This window comes from Leptidea sinapis, chromosome 43, assembly GCF_905404315.1.
Source record: "Leptidea sinapis chromosome 43, ilLepSina1.1, whole genome shotgun sequence".
NCBI classification, from domain to species: domain Eukaryota; kingdom Metazoa; phylum Arthropoda; class Insecta; order Lepidoptera; family Pieridae; genus Leptidea; species Leptidea sinapis.
Window position 1 is genome coordinate 1,376,537 of NC_066307.1, and position 24,543 is coordinate 1,401,079.

Here is a 24,543-nt window from a genome sequence, read left to right on the forward strand (position 1 = left end):
GAACACAAGTTTGAACACGCGTTCCTTTCTGCAGATCAGTAAAATCATGTGGCACCCATTTTTCATATTTTTTATTTTATTGATTTGACGCAAATGAGTCCATATTCTTGGTAAGGTAACGTTAAACCATGCCGCTAATTCCTGGGTAGTTTAGCTTGAATCGGCTTCCACCATCTCTTTCAATTCATTGTTATTCACCGGTCTTCCACGTGGTTCGTTCTTCAAATCAAAGTTTCCATCACGAAAGCGTTTAAACCAAAATCGCACGGTGCGTTTATTAGCAGTCCCCTCTCCAAACGTAACATTGATATTGCGAGATGTCTCTACCGCGTAGTTCTGCGTCAGAACTCGTATTCTTGTTAGTATCTTTCTTTTCTAAGCTGAATAAAAAAAAAACTGAAAGTCGATAATAGAATGTTGCACATTTTTTTAAAGAATACATAGGTACCATGTGAAAAAACTTAAATTATAATAATTAATAATAATTATAATAAATTACATAAAAATTAATCTACAGATTTGAGTGCCTCGGTTGGCAAAGTAAAATATTTTTTACTGTACATGAAGAATTACTTGCATGAAAGTTTTATTGTAGGCACTCCACACTAAACAAAATAATTAACAAAAATTGTGTATCTTAAAAGAGGAAATGGAAATTGACATTGAAAAAAGCCCAAGTAAAAAGATAAAATTAAGAAAGATAAATTGGTTATTAATAAGCAAAGGAAACTTATTAATAATTATATATCTTTAGGCCATTTTATGGAAATACTACGTGAATTAACATATCTATGTACAAAAGTTATACATCTTGCCTATTTTGGCAGATTGTACTTATCACACCACTAACGTTAACATATAAAAAGTGTAGTAAATCCCGTAGTGTGAAGAAGAGGAATAAAACATTTTCCGTCCATAGTCATTCGTTATCTAAACTATCGAGAATGTCGAGATCATGAGAATAGAAATTGACACATCACTTATATCAAATTGATTACCACCAGGGTGTAGTAAAACCCTTGGTGTGACGACGAGGAAAAAAAATTACTCGTAGTCACACTGATGTGACAAACTGGTGTGACCACGAGTCGGGAATGCAAAATATGAAGGTTCTATGTCATTTCGAAGTACCAATTACAATAAAACGGCAATTTCATGCTTTAAACCCTATTATTAATTATTAATAATAAATAAAAAGTCAGCTGTAGCAATAAAATATTTATTTTTGTAAAACACGAAAGTGTAAAAGTTGAATACCTAATAAAAATCATTAAATGTTGAATATTATCACAAAATGGAATGTATACCTACTGATACTATGCTGCCAAATATTTAAAACAAATAATGTCTTTTTTAATGACAAACACACTTAACAAAAAATTATACCACCATGTTATTATTTCAGTGATGATATACTAGTCATGAACACTTCGAACTATATTAGGTATATAATATATACTGTAGTAGGTACCTATTATATTTGATAAAGAAATCTTGACTTTGTATTACTATACATAGGTACAAATGGCGCGACTAATACAAAATATGTGGGAAATTTAATAAAATGTTAAAAGTGGGTTCATTTCGACGTTTTTTAAATTATGAATCTAATACTACTATGGCAAAACGTACTAATTACACAAATAAAGCTTTAAAATCTTACAATTAACGTGTAAAAATCTATGAAGGTATATTTACAAAATAGGTGGACTCTTCGTTGAACATTATAATGCACACAAAACTCGGTCACGTAACTCTTTACATTAAAATTGTTCTAAAAAACTAAATTACATTTCTGACTGCTAATTACAATCCTATTTATTATATTTAAATAATAAAACAAAAACAATTGCAGCTACATTAATATTCTTACCTATTTAAATTATTTGGTGTATTATACAAAAATACTTTACTTATGTTTGTATTTTAATTTATTTTATCATTTACACAACTTTGGATGTTATTTATTTCTTTATTACATCTAGATAAATCTACATAATTATTATGAAGACCAAATTATACATATAATTTACTTATGAGCTTTAGTCCAAGCAACATCACACCTAATAGCTACCTACTTCTAGCAGTATCTAATGCATTTCAAGCAACGCTCTGTGTAGACAGAGCATTAATGCGATGCGATTGGAAAATGGAATGTAAGGAGAGATTTTTTGGCCCGCATATGCGCATATTGGCGCATGTACCAAAAATTAATGGATAGGCTAGTCATATCAATAGTAACATGGCATCAATATAGTACGTAGCGACCCATAGCGATGTGTCACGTTACACGACTACGTCATATTAATTTCTTAACCAACCACGTACTATGAGTATGTTCCGATATGCACTGCGAGCACTGCAGTGCTATTACTGTAGAAAAAATCGTTCCGTTATGGACTGTCAGTATACTGCCGCAGTACCCTAGGGAAATATATGACGTCATAAATCGCCGCCATATTCTACTGTGAGCACTGGCGTTTTCAAAACAAAACGTTTTCGATCAATCAAAACTACTCGAGTGCCTAACGTTTATAAACAATACCTACAGTTTAATCCTAAATATTTTTAATTTGACAGTACTCGAAAGACTACTCGTACGAAGACGACGTACTCGTTTGACAGAACTAGAAAACTTTAATACACTCATTTGAATGCTGCGTCAAAAATGCTGAGTAATTAGTATAACTAACTATAAAGTAACGGCTTCACAGTATACTAAATTGAAGGTAAGGTAATCTAAGAATGACCTCACTCGCCAAAAATACCTTTCTGCCTCTGTTGAAATAATTAGGTATAAAATACCAGAAGATTTCATTCGCCTCTGAATACGACGATGTTATTGTCATATAATAAATAAATCATTTATAGTGTACTTGCTAAAATTCTTAAAATTTACTTAATAATAACAAACATACCTTAGATGAAATAATAATACTATCTTTCCATTCTAAATAAATGTCTAACTAACAAATCTAGACTATTACATTATTAATAATATTCTATTAAAGCATAGACAAAATAAATATAGCCGTAACGCTATGGCAGTACAATAACAGTCTTTACAAGAGCAAAATTATTTATCATAAATTAACAATACAAGTACAACTAAGTCATTAAGTAAGCTAATTGAGATTCATTGGAAATCTTGTACTAAGTATTTGTTTGCTTGTCATACTCTGGTTTCAGCATCATCTTCAGTAGTAGACTTCCTGCAACATCGACGCGAAATGTTAAAATTATTTATCTTGCCTCTAAAAATAAACATAATTTCGAAAATGAATTCTGAACAACATTACAATAGTACCTTAGATTATTTATACATCTAGAAAGACAATGACAGCTGTGAAAACGTCGATAAAAAATAGATTTTAGAACTAAACTCTATTTTGACTAAGCACGCACACTAAACTAATACTTCTGGTGTGTTTTTTCGTTGCCTAACAGTAAGAGACTATCTAGACGTATAAATTATCTAAGATTAATACCTAGGTATTTCTTTTTCTGTGAAAACAACTGAAACTGTTGTTTATGTTGAAAGTTTAAGTCTTTAAAGTTTATACATTAACAACAAACTGAAGCATAGGCTTGGCTTAACCGCGTGGTAAATGGTAAAATATTTTACCACAATACGAACTAAAAGGAATAGTAAAAGGATAAACGCGTCAACCTAACATTTTCCAATTTGTTATGTTAGTTATATGTGTTGGTAATAAACTGCAGTACAAAATATCTGGCAAACTAAATTTTTAGGCTGTATAGGTTATATCAAAGTTTGTGTTATTCTTTAAGTAGAAAAAACGATAAAAACATTGGGTCGACATTTGTAGATTTTTCGTTTAAAAAAATTATTTAAATTAGTAATATTATATGGAATAAAATAAGACTAATTATAAAATATAGACATTTCAGCAGACCACATAATAAATGATAGAGAAAAAGAAACGGCGTATGGTAAACTGAGTACCTACTAACCATATTTTGAACTTTGCTGTTAAGATGCAAAAGGCATTATAAAATATAAACTTTATGACACTATCAATTAAAGAACGAACTTAAGAATGAAAATGTACAACTGTGAGTAGGAAAACATGCAAAAATAAAATATAGATGAATACCTCGTCCCTATGATGGATATAGATGATTTTGAGTTCCGCCACACCACCAGTTAGCAAAGCAAAAGATGATTTATAATGAGTGTTTTTCATATAACCTCCACCATCTATTGACAATTTGTCAATTAAATAAATAAGAATAAAGAAATCAAAGAAAACAATATTCAAGAATATGGGTGGTAGATTACGTATTTATATTTCATTAATTTTTTATAATTCTCACCACCTGAATATTTACAATAAAGATTAGATAAATAAAATAACTTTCACCGCTGAAAATAAGTGTTATAATAAATGTGCAATGATATATTTAAAACAAAATCTTCATTTTATCGAAATTTATTTGTAAATTATTAGGTATTATTGTATTTTGGTATGTAGGTAGATACTATATACATACACAAAACCATTATAAAACTAAAGATACATACACAAAAACATTGTAAAACAAAATAATTGCAATATTGTAGTTCTTTAAGATTGGTTGAAATTGTCTAGTTTTAAATGTAACAACATCAATGACCAGGGGCGTAGCTACCGCCGTATCAAGTACCTACACGGGGCCGCCGGGCCACGGGGGCCCACGAAGTGCGTAAGCAAAAATTAATAAAAACTTTTGCTGATTGCCGCTTTTGTGAGATATCTTTATCCTTCATAACGGCCCCCAAACAAAATTTTATACGGGGCCCCGCTAAGGCACGCCACGCCACTGTCAATGACGTACAAGACTGACAATCACGCTTAAAAATTGTTTAAAACAAAACTCTGCTTACGTCTATTAGGCATAATCTGCGTCTAATAGGCAGAGTGTTCGGTCAGATATTTTTTACGACGTTTTAAGAAGCGATTGGAAGTCTAATTGTTTACTGTACGTTAATGAACAACATGCATGAATTTATCTAAGTCGTACAAGGACATAAAATTTTAATCTAAATACGTAAATATAAAAAGCAACTCACTCGCTAGTTTCTCCCATGCTAGCCAGAGGAGCTCCCATGGGTTGGCCGTCACCTGGAAATAATAGTATCATTGAAAGAATGAATTTATAGAAAAATTATGAATTATATATATCTTCATGTGAATTTTACTCTAAAGGTATTTTTGTTTACACATATTTTATAGTATTAGGAAAAACAAGTAGGGGCTATATCGGGACGACTTTTTCTGTTTTAGTTGCAGTTTTACATATTCTTGGTTTTAGTCTGATTGAGTTCAAACGTTAAGTACCCGCCCTTCAAAAGTACTAGTCATGATATAAAAATTATGACTAAAACACGTTTATATATCTAAAATGTTTGTAGGTACCAACAACTATTACACAACATTTATATTGTTTGTGTAACTTTTATTATGTTCCTTTTTTGTTATGTTTATTATATTACATAAAATTAATAAGAAAACCCAGCCTTATCGACGAATAGCAATCTACTCTTAGCCAGCTTTTATGTATATATTTTATACAATCTACATATTATTATTACCTGGTTCTGCAGTACCAGCAAGATTGTGCGGAGGCTGACTTACGCCACGCAAGTTCATGTGATCTTCTTCAGCTATGGTCAAAAGCAAACAAAATATAAACAAAATAAATGCAACTCATAAAAGAAATCAAAATCAACCAAATCCTAACCTCACAACTTTACAAGTCTACTCAGTGTCGGATTAACCAAGATTAGTAATTGCTTCGGGCCCTGCGCGGAAGGGGGCCCCGCATATTTTAGCCCACTCATCTTAAAGCATGACCGTATTTTTTGTGTGAAAATTGTTAAGATGTTGATATTGAATTTATTTGATGTCACAAAAACGTGAAACGTTTCAAATTTTCCTCCTAAGACAATCCACGCTAGACACTCGGTAACCGACTATTCCCGATATACATCTTTGAAACTATTTGCTACAAGCCACACGCTTGCTTAATCCAGCACTGTGTCTACTACCACAGAGTAGGGATGGATACTTACGTATTCTACTACCATTTATGTAATAATAATATGTGACCTCTAAACTGGAGCGGTGTCATTCAATGCCTAGTCTATGTCAAAAAAGGTCTCACATACGAAGGAAGTGTATATGGAAATCCTGGCCAGAATAAATTCAGCGTTGATGACCAATGCAATATTAATATACGGTTCTAACATACGAAATAGTTTCAATCACCGCTCCAGATCCCTGCTGGAGCCCGAGGTTAGCTAGAATTGCTTTCAGAATATGTGTAATATGTATAGCTTTTTTCTTTTCGTTGTGTGCAAGCACCAGCACGCCCACGTCAAAAGTGGATATTATACTGTTTGTTCGACAATAACTATGAGGGCTTTTAGAAATACAGCTTTTAAAAATTACGCAATATGTATCTAGTTACTAATATACAAAACTTAAATAAGTGCAATTTATCGTTTTATCAAAGTGTAGTGTAAAACGCGGGTAGCAACAAAACGAAAGCAAAATTCTACTAAAATGTTATAAATACAAACCAGTATAGGGGAACAGATATTTATCATGCGGATGATGCTTCTCGGAGCCGTCCGACATCCTATCTGCATATTCTCCGTAATGTCCCTCCATCTTCCGCTGGTAATCATTCTTGAGCATTGTTGCTATTCCAGAGTCGCGGTAATCCCGCGACGGATATCCGTCGTGCTCCCGGGTTGTAACGGATTCGCGGAAATCCCTCGCCTGATTATACCCGTCGTGCTCGCGGCCAGGTACTGTATCCCGGAAATCCCTTGTCGGATATCCTTCATGCTCTCTTGCTGCTACAGAATCCCGGAAATCCCTGGAGCCATAGACACTAGATTCTGTGTGATATTTGGTAGGGCTATATCCGTAGTCGGATGTTCTAGACGAGAGGTAGGTTTTGGAACCGTAAGGGTTTGCGGGTAGTCTATACATTGGTGAGATTGCATAGTTAGGGTCGTACGCCATTTGTTTCTCCGTGTCAGTCGGTAGAACGCCGTACATAAGTTCGTCTTCCATTACGCCGTATCTGTGGAAATATTTTCTTATCAATATTCTGATTCTTAATATAACAAATACATAAAAACAATAGACAATAAACTATGACTAACAAGGAATCTCGGTCCTATACTGCGCAACAATGGGTACCGCCTGTTGCAAACGATTTTGATGGGGAAAATTGTTGGTAAAAGAGGTGCTGGAAGAAGAAAGAAGTCTTGGCTCCGAAATATAAGGGAGTGGACTGGCATCAAGACTAAACAAGCCATAGTCAAGAAGAAGTTTAAAAAACTGACTGCTGACCTCCAGAGAAGAAGAAGAAGAAGTACAACGAATCAACAAATAATGTTTTAGGACGACGCGGTGAAGACGTATGTTTTATGTGAATATTCAAATGAACTTTATATTTACCTGTTATCTAGAGGCAACCTAGAAGCTTCGACACTGGCAACATAGGTGTCATGAACGTTCTCCAATATTGAAGGTTTCAGCCGGTGCCTGTTCAGATGGTATACGTCAGACGTCAGGTCTGGGTTAGGTAGTGGGTTGGGCGACGGCGTGGCTGGCCCGGGATTTACTTCATCTGAGCCCGTCTCCTGGGACCAACGACCTTCTGGGCGATGTGCTTCTAAAATTGTATTTTATTATCAGCTTGGAACATGATGAAATATTACATCTACTTGACCTATCGCGATTGCGAAAACTGAAACTAAATAACTTGTACGGTTGGAGCTAAAGTTGAGAAATAACAATATTATTTAAAAAAAAAATTGCTTATACATATTGGTATTCAGTAGAAATTTAATTATATAATATAAATATAATTATTCTGTACGTGTGTTGACAGTGAATGAAATTTTCTGCGTATGTCCAAGTTGGTTCGAGGATGGTTTAGATTCACAATTGAACTACCTCCTAAATGCCTGGACCGTTTGTGATGATTTTTAGAGTGTTCCAGTGAATTTGAGGTTGTTTTAGATTCTCAATACAGTCGACATATAATTTTCCTACGTATGTTAGTGGTCTCCTCCTAATGTCTGGACCGATTTTTCAAATTTAACACGTGTGTACAGGACAACGTCTGTCGGGTCCGCTAGTTTAATATAAATTGATATACATTAAAGTTACTAATTATATAAAAACACAAATATTTTCGCTATCATTTAATACATATAAATGTACTGAAATATCAGTTGCGCGAGTTTATTTCGCTCTCCGCTTGGATGTAAATTATTAGATACCTTCTCTAATATGCATCGGCCATCTTGGAGACACTGCCAAAGGCGCACCCTCCGTTATATTCGGCAGGTAACTACCTCCTGTACTGCTACCGCGATCTCCTAAGAAATTTGCAATTAGAATAATTATTACAAGTCAGTGAATATTGTCATCATATTTATATGTCACGAAATAAAATTTAAATAAACAAAGCAACCACCCGTCATATATTTCACAAATTCATTGTAATTTTCGAATCACTCTCGCAAACATTAAATTAGATTTCGTTAAGATCGCTCTACATTCACGCGAGAATCTCGCGAAAAAGCGAGAAAAACAAGAGATACGTGAGAGTGAAACAGGTTTTCGCCTTGCTCTACGATTTTTGGCCGTTATTTGGCGCGAGACAATAGAGCAAAGAACGCGAGAACAGACGAGAACTTCTATTAACTCCACACTCGGATGTTTCTCAGTGTCGCTAGCGAGAGACTCGTACATTATTAGTTTAGCGTGGTATTTAGGTACTGACCGCCAACATGAGTCGGATTTGGATGACCGAACTAGAATTGGCATTCCTAGAATAGTTTCAAGCAGTACCGATTTTGTGTAAAATATTATAAAAATAAACTAAAAATCCTCGATGCGTGGAAACGTATAACCACCTTGATGGAATTACCCATTGATGAATTAAAAAACAAGAGGAATAAGCTTGTCACAGCAGTTATATATACTTCTACATCCATCGTCATCGAGCGTGAGAACTGTATTGAGAAGTGAGAACCTTGCGAGTGTGTACCCAGAGAATCTCTCGCCGAGGATGTCACTGATATTCTTGCTGAGATAATACTATACCATTTATTAGTTAAATAGCCGCTAAAATGTTATTTCGTAACGCATTAAGACATCGCCCAACAACAACATTATGCAGGCATAACAAGTTTATGCGTGTTCCTGGTGTTAATATTATGATTATTACAGACTCTCGAAAATTCGTTAAAGTGCCTACGTATATACATTACATTATGAAAAATATATTGAGAAGCAACAGTTAATATCATAATTTATTTAAAACTTTCTCTAAACGTTTCTTTAGGACCTAGGTTACAAATAGAAAACATTTACTATAAGCTAGTAAACTGAACTACACAACATTTTTGAACAATTCTTAGTTCGCAACTGATGGTCCATTTTCTGGGATCCTTTTGAAAAAGCATGTCCATATCCACATAGCTTAAACTTTATGTTTGTATACAACAACAAGTTCATTGTGAGTTTCTAGAAAATTCCCTAATATGCCTAAGTATGTCATATCATAACATACATTATCAAGAATTTATTAGGAGGCAGTTAAGTTAAAATATAAATTGTGCAAATATCCCTCTTCATCAGCAGTAGGTACTTACTAGTATAGCTTTTGCTAAAAATAGAATATTCTACAGATAATTGTGTTGTAGCGTGCCCGGTCTATACATACTCGTGGCTGAAGGTGGGTGTGACGACCTTCTCGTGCTGGTCTCGTCATCATCAGAGGAATGGCTGGAGGCTAGATCAAGGCTCCGGGCGCTGCTCTCACTCTCGCTGTCAGTTGCCTCCGTCGCATTTTCAGTCTCGCCAGTTTCACCGCTGGTTTGTTTCCGACGTCGACGTCTTTCATCTTAAAACAAATTTGAAAAGTGAAACAAACCAGATGCACGTATACGGGTAAGTGCCCCTATATTCCTGACACCTCTATTTGCCATAAATCTAACTCATGTTATGCAAGATTTCATAATCTTGGTACTTTTGTTCTGGCGCTATGTACCTACACCTAAGTCGACCTCTACATACTCTTAAAAACAAGATAACTAGGAATTAGGATGCCGCAGTCGCTCGTCGTACCGCTTCGCTGCGGCGTATATTTGAGCGAAGCGAGGTAAACTAAGTCTGTGTACAAAAACAAAACAAAATTAATCAAACAAGATTTGATCAATCGGCTCAATTTTTAACTAAATATAAATAGCGCGTGCTAATTTAGAATAATTTGGAAATCATGTTTGTTTTTAATTATAATAATTGAATCAAGTCGAAATTCAACATTCTGTCTCGACAATAACCTAGAAAATTTCCAAAGCTTTCTATGAACCTAAAATGAACTGCTTTGCTATTTTGTACCACGACGTGATTAGAGCGATCTAATTTAGGTTGAAGTCAAATCAACTGATTAAAACGCAATGATGTCAATTGAATGTCAAAAATGATGTCAATTGAATAGCAAACTGATTTAGTTCGTTCATTCATTTGTACCACAAGGTAATATTTCAACCTAAACTGGATAGCTTATGTGTCAAAGGGAGCGATTCGAAAAAATTGCTACTTCCTTAGAGGAAAGTGAGTCGTGTTGTTAATAACTTTAAAAAAATAGTGAAAACATACAGAAAAGGAAAACTTTATTTATGAAAGATGAGATGAGAATACTTTATTGGAATTTTTTGTAAAACAAAATACTGAAAATAAATACCAAAAATGAAAATACTAAAGACGAGGCAGTAAAGGCCCGGTCTATAGCCTGTTCGCAAGAACGAATTAAAAAAAATGTACTCTGTGGTCCTGTCAAATGAAACATCAATGGAGGTGCGTTCATAACTCGCAATTTTTACAAAAATTATGGTTGGCCCTCTGGAGTCATGGTACTGGACTGTACGCCAAGGTAGAACGCTCCCAACACAATTTTTCACAGTTGTCTAATACACAATGTGTACAATCAAATCTACTTTCACCCATATTCTCTATATGACCAAACCACCCCAACATTTTCTCATGAATAACCGTTCACAGTTCAATTTTTTTAAAGCACATCGCTCAATGTTGGTTTCTAAATTTCTCTTAAATTATTATAACAACTATAATTATGGAGACTATGTTAACATACCATCTTTCCTGGTGTGCAGAGAAGAATCGAACCCTCTCAGATAAGCGGGCATGTCGCTAGCGCTCGTGTTGTAGTTCGATGTGGACGTACTTGTCTGCCGCAGCTGACCGTCGCTTCGGCTGCTCCATGACAGTGAAAACATTAACAACTTATAACTCATTGAGTAAAAATAAATGACTTATAATTCAGAATATAGTCTGACCATAAATACTGTTAAAATTAAAAATAAACAAAATATTACATTTGAATTTGGAATCTGTCAATTTTTATATGATTGTTCAATGTTCATTGAGTTTTCTCATTTTGGCGCCAATACATTGTACAATATCTTGCCATATTAAAATGGAGTGGGGTGATAAAGAGATTCGAATCGCTGTGATTGCATTACACAAAGAAGGTATGGACCCAAATGTAATTTTTAAATCTCTCCATACGCTTGGTATTAGAAAAAATGTTTGTGTACCGGGCTATTAATAGATACAATGAGACTTCCTCTGTTTGCGACGGAAAATGATCTGGCCGTCCACGTAGTGTTCGAACGAAAAAGGTGGTCAAAGCAGTAAGGTAAAGAATTTGAAGAAATCCTGTCCGAAAGCAAAAGATTTTATCTCGGGAGATGAAGACAGCACCTAGAACCATGTGCGTATTTTAAAAGATGACTTAGGACTTGCAGCCTATAAGAGACGTGCTGATCGTATTTATGCTCAAAGCTCTAAGGAAGTTATTTGGAATATATTTTTTTTTCTTTGTTTAAATATTTATGGCAAGACTAGTTTACTGCTAACAAAAGGTTGCTAGGAAGCTAGCTGCTAGGAAATGATAATATCTGTGTTTGGACATATATAATAATAATAATATTAAAGCCCTTTTATTTCTTTAACTAACTTAACAAAAAAATATAAAATATTATATAAATATTCACATAGCAAACAAATAGCACGCAAAATACAGGATGTTCAGTGGTTAGAACTGCTACAGTGTAATAATAGTACCGAAATATATCATAAAATAAGTGAAATCTGTTGTGAAATATATGACTCTTCAAAAATGCATACCAACAATAGAAAAAAAACGTGAAACTAAGGAATGGGTTACCAAGGAGCTGAAAAATATGATGGAATACAGAGATTTACTTTTTAGGCAATAGAAAGCTCAACCAGATAACAATCTACTTAGACTTAAGTATAATAAATATAGAAATAAATTACAGAAAGCCATAAATGTCGCTAAAAATAATCAAAGAAAAAAATCCATTGAATGCTGTAAGGGTGATATGCGTAAAATATGGAAAGAAATAAACAGCTGGCTAGGTAAGAACAATTTATCTGTATATAGTGTAATAATAAAATATATGGGTAAAAATGAAACACCCAAAACTATATGTACTAAATTCTGTGATACTTTCACAAATGAAATAGATAAAATAAAACATAAATGTCAGCACAAGTTTTTAGACAGGCAAACATATATTAAGAAATCCAACATTAGTTTTAGATACCAAAAAGTGGCTGCGCTTGGAGTACAGAAAATTATTGATCAACTAGATTGCAATAAGGCGCCAGGCTCGGATGGTATAAGGGTTCGGGATATTAAATTACTACCTTCTATTAAAAAAGACATATTATCTCAGGTTATAGCGCATTTTATCAATCTAAGCATTAAGAAAGGAATGTTGGGTACATTGGGGAAGAGCTTAAACTGTAATTAATTAGACCAATTATTCACAAACAAGGACTAAATACAGACTATACAAATTACAGACCCATTGCAATCCTAAACACAATAAATAAAATTACAGAAAAAGTAATTGTCGGCCAATTTGTAGCATTTCTGGAAAATAATAATATTATATCGAACGTCGAACGAACATGGTTTCAGACCAAATAGAAGAACAACAACAGCGCTTACTTGATTTACTAATGATGTTAGTACTTATTTAAACGCAAAACAATTGGTGGTAGCTATTTTTATAGATTTTAAAAAGGCTTTTGACACGCCGGAGCTTGACGCCTTATTGCAGTCTATGGATGAGTGCGGTATACGAAAGCCTATTAAAATCTGGTTCCAAAACTATTTCAAAAACAGGCTACTTAAAGTAAATGTCCTTGGAGCAGAGAGTGATCCAGGTACAGTATTAAATGGTGTTCCAACTGGCTCTATATTTGGTCCGATAGGATATTTTAGTCATGTGAACAGTATGAGCAAAGTTATAAAAAATTGTAAAGCATATATGTATGCTGATGACACATGTTTATTGTATAGTAGTAGAGACCCAAATATTATTCAAACCATAATGCAACAAGATTTTAATAATATTAATAAATGGGCACATGACAATGGAATTATTATTAATATGGAAAAGACAAAATGTATGCCTATATTCTCACCATATAGTCAATATAAAGATATTAAAATTAAAATAATAGGACATAGTTACTCTTGTTTGCATAGTTCCTCACAAATATGTCAATGTAGTCAGTTGGAACAGGTAACGTCGTATTAATATCTAGGGCTCACTGTTGATAAAAAATTCTCATGGAATGCACATGATAACTCAGTATGTACGAAACTCCGCACAGTATTTGGTAAAATTTATCACTTAAAGTCATCGGTGAATAAAAATATTTTGTACACCCTGTATCACACTTTGGTCGAGGCAACAATTAGTTACGGATTGAGTAGCTATGGACTAACTTTTACTACGAATAAAAATAAAATCAAAACTTTGCAAATGAGAACATTAAAGCTCTTACTGAACAGAAATATAAAAAACAAACTTAACGGGAACTATGAACGCTTGTTTAAAATATGTAATATTATTCCAATTGATAAAAAGGTAAAATTATTAACGTTAATCGAACAACATCGAGATATAAATAAATTCGTAGTTCAGAGAGTGCATACTTACTCAACTCGGCTATCTAACAAAAACAAGCTAGTGGTACCTAAAATATGTAATTATTACGATATGCGTAGCATGCACATAAGTCTACTCTACTTTAATTCCATAGACAGTGTTGGTTCTCTCTAATCTGCCAACCTCCTCTTTGTTCAATAAGCTCTCAATCGGTTACTAACGTTAACACAAACGATCAGCAAGCCAGTCGAGCTTCAACAGTCGCCTGGCATGGTTGCCTTCTAATAGCATGTTCGTACATTAAGTGAAGTAATATAAGAAGTTAATGTAAATTCTAATAAACCGCTTAATGTAAAGACGACGTTTTACTGGATCGACAATTTTAGAATTGTAAAACAAAAAATCAGGTGAAAAACTTATTGCGAAAGTTCTACTTTGCATAATGTCCATAATAAATTGACTTAAGAAATACTGGTAGGGACTATTAAATTGTCACACACAAAAACATAATATTGATTTGATAATTTGCGAAACACGAGAATTACTGCCGACAGACCGCTGCGCAGTTTGGCAGAATAATATGTATATATCGCTTTGTAATGTTATATCACAAAAAAAACATAGTTAGGGCCCCTGTTGGGTATAGGCCTCCGAAAACAATCTCCAGGTTTTTCTTGACTTTGCTTTCTGAGTCCAGTTTTCTCCAGCAATTTTTATGATCTTTGGTAATACTGAAGGTCCGACCGATCGCGCGTGTTCTCCAACAAATTGGACCGACCAATTGATTAAATATTATAAGGATCTCTTTTTCTAAAATATCATAACATAACAATAATAGTATTTTTGTTTTTTTTTACTGTTTTTATATAACATGATAGTTTTATTGCACGTGATGTATCATTAACGCAAAAGTAGAATCTCTTATGAATTTTAAATAAATTAGGCAGCCTTTACTAAATATGCCATATTAAAATGGATTGGGGTGATAAAGAGAATCGAATCGCTGTGATTGCATTACACAAAGAAGGTATGGACCCAAATGTAATTTTTAAAACTCTCCATACGCTTGGTATTAGAAAAAATGTTTGTGTACCGGGCTATTAATAGATACAATGAGACTTCCTCTGTTTGCGACGGAAAATGATCTGGCCGTCCACGTAGTGTTCGAACGAAAAAGGTGGTCAAAGCAGTAAGGTAAAGAATTTGAAGAAATCCTGTCCGAAAGCAAAAGATTTTATCTCGGGAGATGAAGACAGCACCTAGAACCATGTGCGTATTTTAAAAGATGACTTAGGACTTGCAGCCTATAAGAGACGTGCTGATCGTATTTATGCTCAAAGCTCTAAGGAAGTTATTTGGAATATATTTTTTTTTCTTTGTTTAAATATTTATGGCAAGACTAGTTTACTGCTAACAAAAGGTTGCTAGGAAGCTAGCTGCTAGGAAATGATAATATCTGTGTTTGGACATATATAATAATAATAATATTAAAGCCCTTTTATTTCTTTAACTAACTTAACAAAAAAATATAAAATATTATATAAATATTCACATAGCAAACAAATAGCACGCAAAATACAGGATGTTCAGTGGTTAGAACTGCTACAGTGTAATAATAGTACCGAAATATATCATAAAATAAGTGAAATCTTTTGTGAAATATATGACTCTTCAAAAATGCATACCAACAATAGAAAAAAAACGTGAAACTAAGGAATGGGTTACCAAGGAGCTGAAAAATATGACGGAATACAGAGATTTACTTTTTAGGCAATAGAAAGCTCAACCAGATAACAATCTACTTAGACTTAAGTATAATAAATATAGAAATAAATTACAGAAAGCCATAAATGTCGCTAAAAATAATCAAAGAAAAAAATCCATTGAATGCTGTAAGGGTGATATGCGTAAAATATGGAAAGAAATAAACAGCTGGCTAGGTAAGAACAATTTATCTGTATATAGTGTAATAATAAAATATATGGGTAAAAATGAAACACCCAAAACTATATGTACTAAATTCTGTGATACTTTCACAAATGAAATAGATAAAATAAAACATAAATGTCAGCACAAGTTTTTAGACAGGCAAACATATATTAAGAAATCCAACATTAGTTTTAGATACCAAAAAGTGGCTGCGCTTGGAGTACAGAAAATTATTGATCAACTAGATTGCAATAAGGCGCCAGGCTCGGATGGTATAAGGGTTCGGGATATTAAATTACTACCTTCTATTAAAAAAGACATATTATCTCAGGTTATAGCGCATTTTATCAATCTAAGCATTAAGAAAGGAATGTTGGGTACATTGGGGAAGAGCTTAAACTGTAATTAATTAGACCAATTATTCACAAACAAGGACTAAATACAGACTATACAAATTACAGACCCATTGCAATCCTAAACACAATAAATAAAATTACAGAAAAAGTAATTGTCGGCCAATTTGTAGCATTTCTGGAAAATAATAATATTATATCGAACGTCGAACGAACATGGTTTCAGACCAAATAGAAGAACAACAACAGCGCTTACTTGATTTACTAATGATGTTAGTACTTATTTAAACGCAAAACAATTGGTGGTAGCTATTTTTATAGATTTTAAAAAGGCTTTTGACACGCCGGAGCTTGACGCCTTATTGCAGTCTATGGATGAGTGCGGTATACGAGGGCCTATTAAAATCTGGTTCCAAAACTATTTCAAAAACAGGCTACTTAAAGTAAATGTCCTTGGAGCAGAGAGTGATCCAGGTACAGTATTAAATGGTGTTCCAACTGGCTCTATATTTGGTCCGATAGTATATATTATTCATGTGAACAGTATGAGCAAAGTTATAAAAAATTGTAAAGCATATATGTATGCTGATGACACATGTTTATTGTATAGTAGTAGAGACCCAAATATTATTCAAACCATAATGCAACAAGATTTTAATAATATTAATAAATGGGCACATGACAATGGAATTATTATTAATATGGAAAAGACAAAATGTATGCCTATATTCTCACCATATAGTCAATATAAAGATATTAAAATTAAAATAATAGGACATAGTTACTCTTGCTTGCATAGTTCCTCACAAATATGTCAATGTAGTGAGTTGGAACAGGTAGCTTCGTATAAATATCTAGGGCTCACTGTTAATAAAAAATTCTCATGGAATGCACATGTTAACTCAGTATATTCGAAACTCCGCACAGTATTTGGTAAAATTTATCACTTAAAGTCATCGGTGATTAAAAATATTTTGTACACCCTGTATCACTCTTTGGTCGAGGCAACAATTAGTTACGGATTGAGTAACTATGGACTAACTTTTACTACGAATAAAAATAAAATCAAAACTTTGCAAATGAGAACATTAAAGCTCTTAGTGAACAGAAATATAAAAAACAAACTTAACGGGAACTATGAACACTTGTTTAAAATATGTAATATTATTCCAATTGATAAAAAGGTAAAATTATTAACCTTAATCGAACAACATCGAGATATAAATAAATTCGTAGTACAGAAAGTGCATACCTACTCAACTCGGCTATCTAACAAAAACAAGCTAGTGGTACCTAAAATATGTAATTATTACGGTATGCGTAGCATGCACATAAGTCTACTCTACTATAATTCCATAGACAGTGTTGGTTCTCTCTAATCTGCCAACCTCCTCTTTGTTCAATAAGCTCTCAATCGGTTACCAACGTTTTTAACACAAACGATGAGCAAGCCAGTCGAGCTTCAACAGTCGCCTGGCATGGTTGCCTTCTAATAGCATATTCGTACATTAAGTGAAGTAATATAAGTTAATGTAAATTCTAATAAACCGCTTAGTGTAAAGACGACCTTTTACTGGATCGACCTAAAAGCTTGAATTAAGTATCCATATAGCGTCACAATTTTCGAATTGTAAAACAAAAAATCAGGTGAAAAACTTATTGCGAAAGTTCTACTTTTGGACATTATCCATAAATAGACTTAAGAAATACTGGTAGGGACTATTAAATTGTCACACACAAAAACATAATATTGATTTGATAATTTGCGAAACACGAGAATTACTGCCGACAGACCGCTGCGCAGTTTGGCAGAATAATATGTATATATCGCTTTGTAATGTTATATCAAAAAAAAAACATAGTTAGGGCCCCTGTTGGGTATAGGTTTTTCTTGACTTTGCTTTCTGAGTCCAGTTTTCTCCAGCAATTTTTATGATCTTTGGTAATACTGAAGGTCCGACCGATCGCGCGTGTTCTCCAACAAATTGGACCGACCAATTGATTCAATATTATAAAGATCTCTTTTTCTAAAATATCATAACATAACAATAATAGTATTTTTGTTTTTTTTTACTGTTTTTATATAACATGATAGTTTATTGCACGTGATGTATCATTAACGCAAAAGTAGAATCTCTTATAATTTTAAATAAATTAGGCACCCTTTACTAAATATCACAACACGATATTCCATACATAACTCACCTATAAGGGCTCGAACTAGTTTTGGTCGTTGACCGGGATGTGGTAGAAGACGCAGAGATACCAATATTTCTAAGCTGCCTGCCTGCTTCCGTGCTGCTGTGGTATGCTAGTGAAGATCTGTTGACAGCATACTCAGTGTAATTAGTTAAAATAAACCTAAATAATTCAATCAAGTACCTAAAACTTATATTTTGTAACCTTAGGTGACTTACGGCCGTTCCTAATATTCAGTCTATCTCCGGTTGTGGCCTACTTGAGATAAAAAAAACTTTTCTGACCCAATAAACTTATCGACGGTAACTCAACATATCCGTACACATTGTCTGTTATTGGGAGGACGGGTAACTTACCAGCGATATAAGTTTGTATGGAAATTGCAATTCGCGCGTCCCAATATAAGGCAATAAGACTGACTTATCGGGTATATTGGGACAGCTTCAGATTATTGACAGCTAATAACTGACAGTAGAAGGTAGTAATTTATCCCTATCTGTAGATAGTATATTGGGAATGGCCGATATACGTCTAAATAGAGCCTCTTGCTGCTGACAACCGATGAAAACAGACCAGGTTTATTACTCTAGTGTGCGTTACAAGCAGTGTTCTACTATGTCACTTTGCGTGCATTGCTCAAAATAGAGGTTTACTTTCAACCTCAATTTTTGTCGACGTTATCTCAGCGGTGAGAGTCTGTCTAGACGTATAAATGATCTAAGTTTGTAAGTATATTTTTTCGGCTTTTTGATATACGCACCTGTTTGTATGCGACAAATTCTGAGCACTCGTACTAATAATAACCGAAGTGTCGGCGAGTGGCACTTTCTTTCCCAGGCACCTGAGTAGCGTTCTGAAAATAATATTAGTACCATTAAGACCTGCAGTTGTGAACAGTATTTATTCGTATGAACACAAGGTATACTTCTGCAACTACAGGAACAACCGAAATTTGACTAAAATAATTTATTCCAGCTCTCAAAAATATCTCAGCACTCCTTAATGAAGTTCTTAGCGAATCAAGTGAAAGCAACATTTATTATATCTCAGGTAAATATTTGTATGCATAAATAAACAACATGAAAATTTAAAGTCCTTAATATACCTTGTAATAATATCTATCTAAACTGAAAAGCTGAAACTTGAGCTTCCTTGTGCGGTGTTTCCGGGACGATACGACATGGGTACCTTCAAAAAAAGCACGTACACCTTCCATAAACTGGCAACGCTCCCGTGATTCCTTTGGTGTTGCAAGAGAATGTGGGTGGCGGTAATCACTTAAGACCAGGTGACCTGTACGCCCGTTTCTCCTCCGTTTCCATAAAGTAAAATAAATAATAAATAGGCTGTTACTGAAAGATAAAAAAATCTGAATGAATAATCTTATTTGTGATTTATATAAGTAATCCAAAACCCGTACTTCTTTTCCATAAAAAAATCGGTAAATTGCAGTAGTAAGGAAACGAGAAGGAGATAAAAACATAAACGTATATATTGTATATACTATATAAGTTAGAACAACGTTATCTACTACAGAATTTCGAGCAATCAAATTCCTCGTCGCATTAAGAGAACTTACCTCTTTAGGTTATCCCTGACACGTATATTGAAGGCAATGTACCCCAGACTGGCAGCAGTAGCATGCAAGGCCACGGCAGCTGCTAGAATAGAGCTCAGCAGGTTTCTTCTATCGCCGGCTTCACTACCCAGGATTAGAGCACTGGCCCATGACATGCAGAGCAGCGGCAGGCATATGATGCTCACAGCTAATAGAATCCTGTTGACACAGACGGTTTATGCAATGAAGCCTATATATATTCGTAAATAAAACTTTGTTAATTTTTTTTTAAATATAAAAATTTGCCTAAATTTTGGTGTAAGTACAATACAATATTTGAATATTTGGAAAGTTGGTTCATCGGTTATTTACATGACTGGAAGTTTATTTATCTCCTAATCTAAGTAAGACTATCGTTTCTACGATATTTTTAATGCATAGGTACCTACACTTTACCATGATCAAAGTAATCATCTAACTACAAGAATGTTTCGTGAGTAGGTACCTCGAGTACATTGAAAAATGTCGAAGTCACACCATAATAATAAAAGTTTAAGAACATTATGCATACATGGACAGTGTCTATCAAAATGTCGAAGGAAAATGTCTGGCTAAAATATTATTATGGCATTCTTAGATTGGACGCACCATTATACAAACTAATGACGAGTGAATTGTGAATTTTTCGCGGGCTCTGATTATTCAAAACATACCTTAGGTATATATATTTATAACTTGCAATATTATTGCAGAGGCTAGACATATAAAATCTGGCCTTTGATGTAATAGACATTTTTATGGCAGTGGTGAAAGTCGATTGCTTGTAGAGTAACCTGAACAACTTCTCCGAACCTCCCCGTGATATTTGAGGTAAAAGATGCAAAGAGACCTCACATTTCTACGCAACGGAAAGGATCTCGAAAAGAGTTTACTTTATAAGTATATAATTCGAGCCGCTCTTCGTTGTATGCGGTCAAATCGAAGGAACTGGAGGGCTATTACCAAAATCGAAATCCGAAGTTTCGGTCCGAAACGAATAAACGACGAACTTCCTATTACCAAAGTACTTCCATTTCGTATCGTAACCATAGATATAACCATAAAAAGTGAAGTTGTAGTTACGATCATAATAATGTCAAAAAACGAAAAAGTAATTGTGAAGTGAATTTGGGAATAAGGTAATCGAAAGACAAAATATCTAATCGCGAACTTCGTATCGACTCACCTTAGGTTCCCAAAGCCAATGACATGATCTCTGACGGTGAATGCGGCTCTGGTTGCGGCAGCCAGAAGTGCCACAGCAGCAGCGCAGTAAGCCGCCGCTGGTATCACAACCCACCACACTACTGCCTCGTGGCAGCTTACCCAGCAACTACGAAAACATGACACCATCCATTACTATCGGTAATGGAAATTCAATAATATTTGTTATGTGTAACAGCTGTCGTCCACCTATCTTGCAACACCAGAGGACTCAAAGGAGCGCACGCTGTATTTGAGCGGAAACGGTCCAACCCAACTCAATATATCAGGCCGGCCGGAAGTCTTCTAGAATCTTATCTTGTGTGCAGATAATGTGGGTTCGCTTTAACGTCAGCGTAATGATTCAAAAGAAAATTGTGGTCCATTGTGATGAACAGGCATATATTGTGCGGTGAGTTACATTCGGAGTATCTGTTCGTTACTATGCTGACTGATACTCACAACAAGGCGTTCCCGTACTGGTGCTGGTGGTGCGCGGCCGCCAGGGCCAGCGCCCCGGCGGGCGCGGCGTAGGCCACGGCCAGGTGCGCGGCCAGCGGCCCGTGGTTCACGTCCCGCACCTCCCGCACCAGGCGCCGCACGTGCCAGGCGCCGCACGCGCTCCACGCCAGCGCGCTCACCCACCAGTAGTGCAGCGACATCGCCACCACCTTGCACGCGAACTGACCGCCCGCCACATTACAGATTAACACAACTCAACTTGTACAAAGTTGTTAATGGTTATCAAGACACTTCAAAATAATCATTACCGTTTGCAAAATTATTAGGTGAAATTTCACTAAGTGAATCTGAGGATTTCACAAATTTAATAAAACTTAACCAATATAAAGAAATGGGCATGGATAGAGTTCCCAATATTGTTTTAACTAAATGTGCTGAAAATTTATCTGTAAATTTGTGTAGGTTGTATAATAAATCTATACGTGATGGTGTGTTCGCCTCAACACGGCGCGCGTGACACCCATACACAAAAATGGAAAGAGAAATATCATCTCAAATAATATTGCTTATTATTATTACTATTAATATATTATCCTACCAACTCTTGGGAAAGTTTTTGAATCGATAGTACACCAGAAGATGTATTGGCACATTAAACAGTATATACATACACCCACAGCCTTATGGTTTCTTACAAAAAAAAAATCGACTAGAACGAATTTAATCAGATTTATTGAGGAGATCGCGAAAAGTATTGATGAAGGTAAGGAAATGCGTGTTATATATACCAATTTTAGTAAAGCTTTCGACCTCATTAACCATGACTTATTACTGCGGAAGATTTTGCCAATGGGTATTCATGGTTCATTATACAGGTGGTGGGAATCATATTTCAAAAATAGAATTCAAATCGTTAAAATCCAAGGTTATGTGTCGAGAGCACAGTCATTACCCATGGGGGTACCTCAAGGATCTCACTTGGGTCCACTATTCTTTATCATATTTATAAATGATTTAAAGTATGACTTAAAATGTATGCTGATTTAAAATTGTACAAGAAAATACAGAAGGATGATGACAATATAATTGACAGGAGGAACTGAACAAAGTAAACAACTGGTGCAGACTTAACAAAATGTTTTTAAATGAAGTGCTATTGCATATGCTTCTCAAACAAGAAAAAATCGTCCTCTATGAATTACTACTTGCGGAAGTTCAGAGCATAAGAGACTTAGGTTGGTTGATAGGTCATTAACTTTCAGAGAACATTTTGAAAGCATTATTAAAAGATCTTCCAAGCTTTCTGTTTTTATCGCCAGGCTTATTAACCTTTATAAAGACCCGCAGCTCTTAACCACAATCTTTTCAATTTTCAATCGTCAGAAGCATATTAGAGTACAATAGTTGTATATGGTCTTCAAAGTACTTGGTTCACTCTGCAAGATTGGAAAATATTCAAAAGAAATTCCTGTAACAATTTTACTATGTGAATTCACAAATTAAAACTTTTATTACCTTGTTGTTAAGTTTTGTTACTCAATTTTAATGATATTAAAAAAATACAACTGATAACTTATAGGTGATAACTATTAAATGATGGTATGGTATAGGTTTGACTAACGACCAGTTTACGTAAACGTCAATTTGACAAGGTTATGTACCAATCTACAGGGATTTTAAAGTTTTATTAATTTTTCCTTACAATTATCAGGTAATTTCTCAAGTATGATTCACAATACTTTTTAGAAAATAAATTGTAGTATAAGGTACTACTACAATTTAATTTACTCCCGATATTTCAGCCATATTGTAAGTGTCGCGGATGCGGGTTGAGGGTCAACCTTGTAGCAGGGTTGATATATCGGAAGTTCATAATTAATAGTCGCGACAGATCCCGTAAGTGACTGCCCGTGAGAGCTAAAACAGGGTTAACAATTAACTTTCTTCCCACTCACCTCATTCTGCACTAACGAATTTCTGGCCTTCAGTGCGATCAAGTACAGCAGCTCTGCCATGAACACGCAGAAGATGAGGTGCTTGTGGATGGAGTTAGAGACAGTGGAAGCTCCTCCGCGCATTGAGCACAGCGCTGCCCATGTCAGTAGTAGTAGCGGCAGAGAAATACTAAACCCAGTGTATGACGTCACAGACTCTAGCAGCGATGGCTCCGGGATAAACTGGAACAGATTCACTTAAGTAAAATAAGCCTCTCTAGCACACCAACATCTGCGAAAAATAGAAAGTCTGATATCGAAGAGAGTATTGAAAGGTCATTCAATACCCACTGCAGCACCTACTCTCTTACTGATTAAATGCTGGCTGAAGATGAAAAAAACTACAATAAATAAACTAAATCTCTTAACTGAGCCTTGTTCGGTTGCGCTGTAATCACAATAAAAACAATAGGACAGAATTTAATTCTTGTGTGGGTTTTCACGCACACAAGCATGCGTTGCTTCTATTGTTTATATTGTTATCTTTAGTCGCTCGGTTTTTTTTATGAAAATAAGGGACGAGACGAACAGTTCGTTCAGCTGATGATAATTGGTACGCCCAACCCATTACAATGCAGTGCCGCTCAGGATTCTTGAAAAACCCAAATATCCGAGCGACACTACAATTATTGCGCTCGTCACCTTAAGACATAAGATGTTAAGTCTCATTTGCCCAGTACTTTCACTACCTACAGCGCCCTACAGACCGAAACACAGTAACGTTTACACATTACTGTTGTGGTACCCATAATCTAG

General features: G+C 34.8%; 1 protein-coding gene across 5 annotated transcripts in view; it reads right to left on the reverse strand.

The window, feature by feature from the left end:
* Nucleotides 1-1,205: 1,205 nt before the first annotated feature.
* The window catches only part of LOC126977046 (protocadherin-like wing polarity protein stan), a 196,629-nt gene continuing 173,291 nt past the window's right edge, over nucleotides 1,206-24,543 (reverse strand). For 3 of the 5 annotated variants that reach the window (XM_050825704.1, XM_050825702.1, XM_050825703.1), the window contains 14 exons: nucleotides 23,749-23,970; nucleotides 21,794-22,014; nucleotides 21,315-21,461; nucleotides 20,111-20,308; nucleotides 19,292-19,384; nucleotides 18,538-18,654; nucleotides 11,194-11,312; nucleotides 9,760-9,939; nucleotides 8,309-8,407; nucleotides 7,479-7,695; nucleotides 6,587-7,098; nucleotides 5,597-5,668; nucleotides 5,075-5,126; nucleotides 1,206-3,212 (listed from right to left, as the gene is read on the reverse strand). In XM_050825704.1, coding sequence (XP_050681661.1) covers nucleotides 3,173-3,212; nucleotides 5,075-5,126; nucleotides 5,597-5,668; nucleotides 6,587-7,098; nucleotides 7,479-7,695; nucleotides 8,309-8,407; nucleotides 9,760-9,939; nucleotides 11,194-11,312; nucleotides 18,538-18,654; nucleotides 19,292-19,384; nucleotides 20,111-20,308; nucleotides 21,315-21,461; nucleotides 21,794-22,014; nucleotides 23,749-23,970 — 2,289 coding nt within the window. In that variant the 3' untranslated portion in view covers nucleotides 1,206-3,172. Of the gene's footprint in view, nucleotides 3,213-4,118; nucleotides 4,223-5,074; nucleotides 5,127-5,596; nucleotides 5,669-6,586; nucleotides 7,099-7,478; nucleotides 7,696-8,308; nucleotides 8,408-9,759; nucleotides 9,940-11,193; nucleotides 11,313-18,537; nucleotides 18,655-19,291; nucleotides 19,385-20,110; nucleotides 20,309-21,314; nucleotides 21,462-21,793; nucleotides 22,015-23,748; nucleotides 23,971-24,543 lie in introns of all 5 variants that reach the window. The other 2 variants (XR_007732138.1, XM_050825705.1) reach the window with 2 other exon arrangements.